This window comes from Littorina saxatilis, linkage group LG14, assembly GCF_037325665.1.
Source record: "Littorina saxatilis isolate snail1 linkage group LG14, US_GU_Lsax_2.0, whole genome shotgun sequence".
NCBI classification, from domain to species: Eukaryota; Metazoa; Mollusca; class Gastropoda; order Littorinimorpha; family Littorinidae; genus Littorina; species Littorina saxatilis.
In genome coordinates, this window is record NC_090258.1 from 28,754,080 (window position 1) to 28,759,613 (window position 5,534).

The following is a 5,534-nucleotide window of genomic DNA, read 5'->3' on the forward strand; positions in this document are numbered from 1 at the left end:
AGACACACCCCTCGCTAGTGACTTGCGTAACATATCCCTTGGGAAGGTTTGCCGCTCAATAAAAGCAAGAGAATTCACTCTTTCACAACAGCACAAGACTGACAGAATTATTTCCGAACGTCGTGTACTGAAATCAGTACGGATCGACACAGAAACACAGACACACACACAGACACACACACAGACACACACACAGACACACACACACACACACACACACACACACACACACAACAAAACATAACATAATTGAATACAACTCCGACAGTCACACATACGCACAAAACACACACATACGCGCACAAAAACGCTCTCACACACACACACACACACACACACACACACACACACACACACACACACACACACACACACACACACACACACACAACAAAACAAAACAGACAAAAAGAAGCTGAAAGACAAAGTCATTGCTTCACATAACAAATTTCAACAGAAATCAAAAACAAATAAACACAGTGAAGAAAGCACAGCCAACACGGTTATTTTCCATGTGCCTTTTTGGCCCTTTATTTATCCAAACGTTGGAAAGTTAGTATCAAAGGCTTTGCATACTTGGGATTGATTGAAATGTCGAAATGACACACACTAATAAGTATTACAACTATGTCCAACCGTATGCAGATGATCTCGATGCATTTGGCAGTCCTTTAAATATCAAGGTATGCTGAACGCTACCGAAGAAAATCGGGAAATTCCTTTCTAGTTTTTAATGTACCCAAAAACCTTGGTGCGTTGAAATTCTCCACCATTCATTTTGTTGTTGTTGCTAAGTAAATATATATGTGTGTGACATAAAAAAAAGTATGCTAAAGGTAAATGAGGACGAAAAGAAAAGATGACTTTGTATCTGCGTTGTTTTATCAACTGTCTTTATCGTTTGCATTTGACGTCGAATGAAAGCAGTATTCTCATAACTCTCTCTATAGTTCTATCTATAAATGAACTGAAACAGCCCCAGTAGAAGAGAAAAATCTGAAAGGAAAAACTAAATACCGAAAACTTGTACAACAACGCTTTACAAATTCAATTTCAGGACAAATGCCGATTAAAGTTAAGAAAGAAACATACAAAAGAACACACAACACAACTCCATAAGAGGGCTGTCACACATGCGACTGAGTCGCGCGATTTACCCTGTCACACAGCCGACTCAGTCGTAGAAAACAGCTACGACAAGTCTGCGACTCAGTCTCATGCGATTCCCTCGTAGCTTTGAGGTTTAGAACATGTTCTATTCCTGCGATCCAGTCGTCGGTCAATCGCAGGGGCAGAGCCAACAGAGCCAATCAGAACGCGTTGCTGCGGCCTTGACGCCGTGACGTAAAATAATGGCGGACAGTGGCGTACAGCGTCTCTTCGTCGATTCAAAACTTTTTGGAAGAACAGTTTTTTACTCAGATATAAAGGAGACGTTTTAGGCGTGTACAGCGGTCGGAAAACATTAATTGCAGCTGTCTGGGAACTTTATTTCTTGCAAAGGCGTAATGCTGAAAGGCATTTTTCAGAAAGGTAGAGCGACGTTCGAACATTTAGCGTCTGCTCTCGCAAAGCGCGTTTGCCGTGTTCACTATGACACGTCACTCGCGTGGAGTTATCGTTCGCCAGTCGTTCGTCTATCGTTCATCGTGTGACGGGTCAATGGCCTAAGATGTGATGTGCGATCGGCCAAAGACTGAATCGCAAGACTGAATCGCAACGACTGAGTCGCCTGTATGACCGAGGCTTTACCAACATGCCTTTTTAATGTTCAGCTTATTTCCTACTCATGAAATGTCTTGCAATATCTTTTAAAATGCACAATATTTCTCATGTCTTGATACGTTGAAATCTAAACTTCTTTAAAGCCCCCCCAAAAAGAGAAGATAATTATTTGTAATTGTTCAATACGTGCATGATGTTTTCATTATATTCTTTCACATAAAACATCTACATAAAGTGGATCAAAACGGGGTTTGAAATAGAAAGTTTAAAGTAAAGAATTGTGTGAGAGAAACTCACGAAAAAAGACGAAGTTCTGAAATCACTACAACGCACACCAACCAGCATTATCATAAGACAACATGTCACCAGAGACATAGATAGGCCTACTATACATGTCTCTGATGTAACAATCACCTGATATTCCTCCTTATTAGAATATTTTGAGACGCAGAAAAAACGGAGTGATCTAAAATATAAATGTTGGCTGCTACAATATTAGAGTGAAAACATATCACACCAACAATTGGCGAAAAACTTCCTTTTTGGACCAAATCTGAAAAATGTTCGTTTGAAAAATGTAAAACAGCAAATAGAGATCAAATTCAAAAACTCCCAGCACACAACTCCATAACACGAAACTTTTCAGCATTCATTTCCGGTGCGCGTGGCGTTTATGCATGTATGAGTCACGAACTCATTTTTCTCTGGCCCACACGTTTTTGACCTGGAAGTATGACCTCCGATCTCGCGACAGCAATTGTCAAGGCACTCTGAACTGGTGGTGCAGAGTTGACCTGGAAACAGAAAAGAGAAAACCATATCTTCAGATGTGATTATGAAACTGTAACAATGACCATGAAAGAGGAACAACATAGGAGGAAGAGCCCAACTTTAATGGGACTCAGCCGGATCACAACAGCTGTTGTTTTTGTACAGTGTGACCCCCCCCCCCCCAACAAAAAAATAAAATAAAAGAAGAAAAAAGCCACCCGCTAAAACTCCTCAATTTGTGCAGCGAATTACTTAATATTTGGTGTACATTGGCGTGAGACTTGGGTTGATACCATCACAAAGTTTTAAGTCTGTATGTTAAATTGTCTGACTTTTGTGCTGTTTCGAACAAAATCCACATTCGGGGATTGACTTCGGTTTGGGAGTTTATTAGCATTTTAGAGGGTGGCATTTTGGGAGGTCACCCTGTATTATACTTAAATAAGCACACACATGCAAAACTCAAGCAAACTCTCAACTGGAGTGTTCCATTTTTGAACACATTTTGTGTAACCAGTTTTGAACTCAGTTTGACATAGCACATAATTCTACTACCAAAAGTAGCACTACACATCTGTGGTAAACACTAGAGTTCAAAGGAACTTAAATTTAGAGTGTAGTTCACACCAAGAGTTGACTTATTCTGCGATGACTAGGAATTTATCACCTTTTGCCGTTCAGGTTTAACAGTAATCACCGCAATATATTTTCTTTTTCTCGCCAAACAACGCACGCAGCCGACAACCTCATCACTGAACAGGAAACCAATAAAGGGAGGTAAATCACACGATGGATGACGTATCCAATACATTTTCCGCCTCCATCGTAAAAGATGCATAGCCAAAAGACTTGCTCGAGTGTGATCATGTAATCATTGTAATGGCTAGTTTTGGAAGAATTACGAGGTGAAAGTGTGTGGTAGTGGCTGTAGTTTCTTATTAACTGGAAAGTTATTCTCAGCGTGGCTTTAGCTAGCAGCTGTGCAGCAATGAATTACAATGAGAAGAGGTGGATCAAATTTGAAGGTGGGATTTTTATGGTTAAGGCGACCAAGAGGGCGATGACTTAGGCCAAACAAAATGTGTGTTGGTTAAGGGTAACATGACCACACAAAAAAAGGATCGGTAGGTCGGTATGGGTCGCAAAATTTGCCAGAGGTTTAAAAACAAAAGAGAAATGAAAAAAAAGTGTTAGGGTCGGCGGAAAAAAATAGGGTCGGCCGGGTTACCCTAAACCAGCATTTTTTTTTGTTTGGCCTTACATTATAGATGCCTTTCTTCACGCCTAAACTCCGGAATGTTCCCCCAAGACAAGATTGTTTAAATTTGTAAGGGAGATCAAGATATTTTGTTAACAAAATTTGAAGAAACTATAATTGGAAAAGACATGAGCGTTTTAGAATCCCCACCCTTAACCTACCAGACGCGGCCGGGATTCGAACTCGCGACCTTCCGCACGGGAGGTCAAGGCCGGCGTCTTATTCACTAGGCCACTGCGCCCGTCGGTACGGTCGAGCAAGCTGAAAGTTGCTTTACTGGAACCGAGAATCTTCCATGTTGGTCGAATGTGGGAACATAGCTCATGTATTAAGTCTATAGTAAGATTCGAAAAGTTGATGATTTGATGGGCTCAATAGTCCAGTGGATAAGATGCCCGCCTCCTAAACGGAAGGTTGTGGGTTCGAATCCCGGCCGCGCCTCGTGAGGTTAAGGGTAGAGATTTGTTCCGATCTCCCAGGTAAACTTATGTGCAGACCTGCGAGTGCCTTATCCTTTTTCATGTGTACACGCAGGTACAAGACCAAGTGCGGACGGAAAAGATCCTATAATCCATGTCAGAGTGCGGTGGGTTATAGAAACACGAAAATACCAAGCATGCATCTCCCGAAAACGGCGTATGGCTGCCTAAATGGCGGGGTACAAACGGCCATACACGTAAAAACCCTGGGAGTTTCAGCCCATGAACGACGACGAAGAAGAAGTTGATGACTTCGTTCTCGTAAATTGAAAATCCCACGTGATCCTTCCCAGATTAGTGAGGTGGTATAGGTGGTGCATGCAGTAATTTAGTTTATGGGAAGAAACAGTTATGCTTCCATCTTCATCTACTGGAGTCTGGAAAGCGAAAGGTCAAAGAACGCGGAAGTAAACTTATTACAATTTATTTTTTAAATAATCGTGTCAGAGAGAGGGAGGCAGACAGAGAGAGAAAGAGAAACAAACAGACCAACACAGAGACAGAAAGAGAAACAAACAGACCAACACAGAGAGAGAAAGAGAAACAAACAGACCAACACAGAGACAGAAAGAGAAACAAACAGACCGACACAGAGACAGAAAGAGAAACAAACAGACCAACACAGAGACAGAAAGAGAAACAAACAGACCAACACAGAGACAGAAAGAGAAACAAACAGACCAACACAGAGACAGAAAGAGAAACAAACAGACCGACACAGAGAGAGAAAGAGAAACAAACAGACCAACAGAGAGAGAGAGAGAGAGAAACAAACAGACCAACACAGAGACAGAAAGAGAAACAAACAGACCGACACAGAGAGAGAAAGAGAAACAAACAGACCAACAGAGAGAGAAAGAGAAACAAACAGACCAACACAGAGACAGAAAGAGAAACAAACAGACCAACACAGAGACAGAAAGAGAAACAAACAGACCAACACAGAGACAGAAAGAGAAACAAACAGACCAACACAGAGACAGAAAGAGAAACAAACAGACCAACACAGAGACAGAAAGAGAAACAAACAGACCGACACAGAGAGAGAAAGAGAAACAAACAGACCGACACAGAGACAGAAAGAGAAACAAACAGACCGACACAGAGACAGAAAGAGAAACAAACAGACCGACACAGAGAGAGAAAGAGAAACAAACAGACCAACACAGAGACAGAAAGAGAAACAAACAGACCAACACAGATCGACACAGAGACAGAAAGAGAAACAAACAGACCAACACAGAGACAGAAAGAGAAACAAACAGACCAACACAGAGACAGAAAGAGAAACAAACAGACCA

General features: G+C 41.5%; 1 protein-coding gene across 1 annotated transcript in view; it reads right to left on the bottom strand.

Moving 5' to 3' along the window:
- Positions 1 to 503: 503 nt before the first annotated feature.
- Positions 504 to 5,534, bottom strand: part of LOC138947506 (uncharacterized) — a 50,583-nt gene continuing 45,552 nt past the window's right edge. Inside the window, exon 5 of the mRNA XM_070318991.1 lies at positions 504 to 2,519. Within this exon, the coding sequence (XP_070175092.1) occupies positions 2,368 to 2,519 (152 nt within the window). The 3' untranslated portion in view covers positions 504 to 2,367. The remainder of the gene's footprint in view (positions 2,520 to 5,534) is intronic.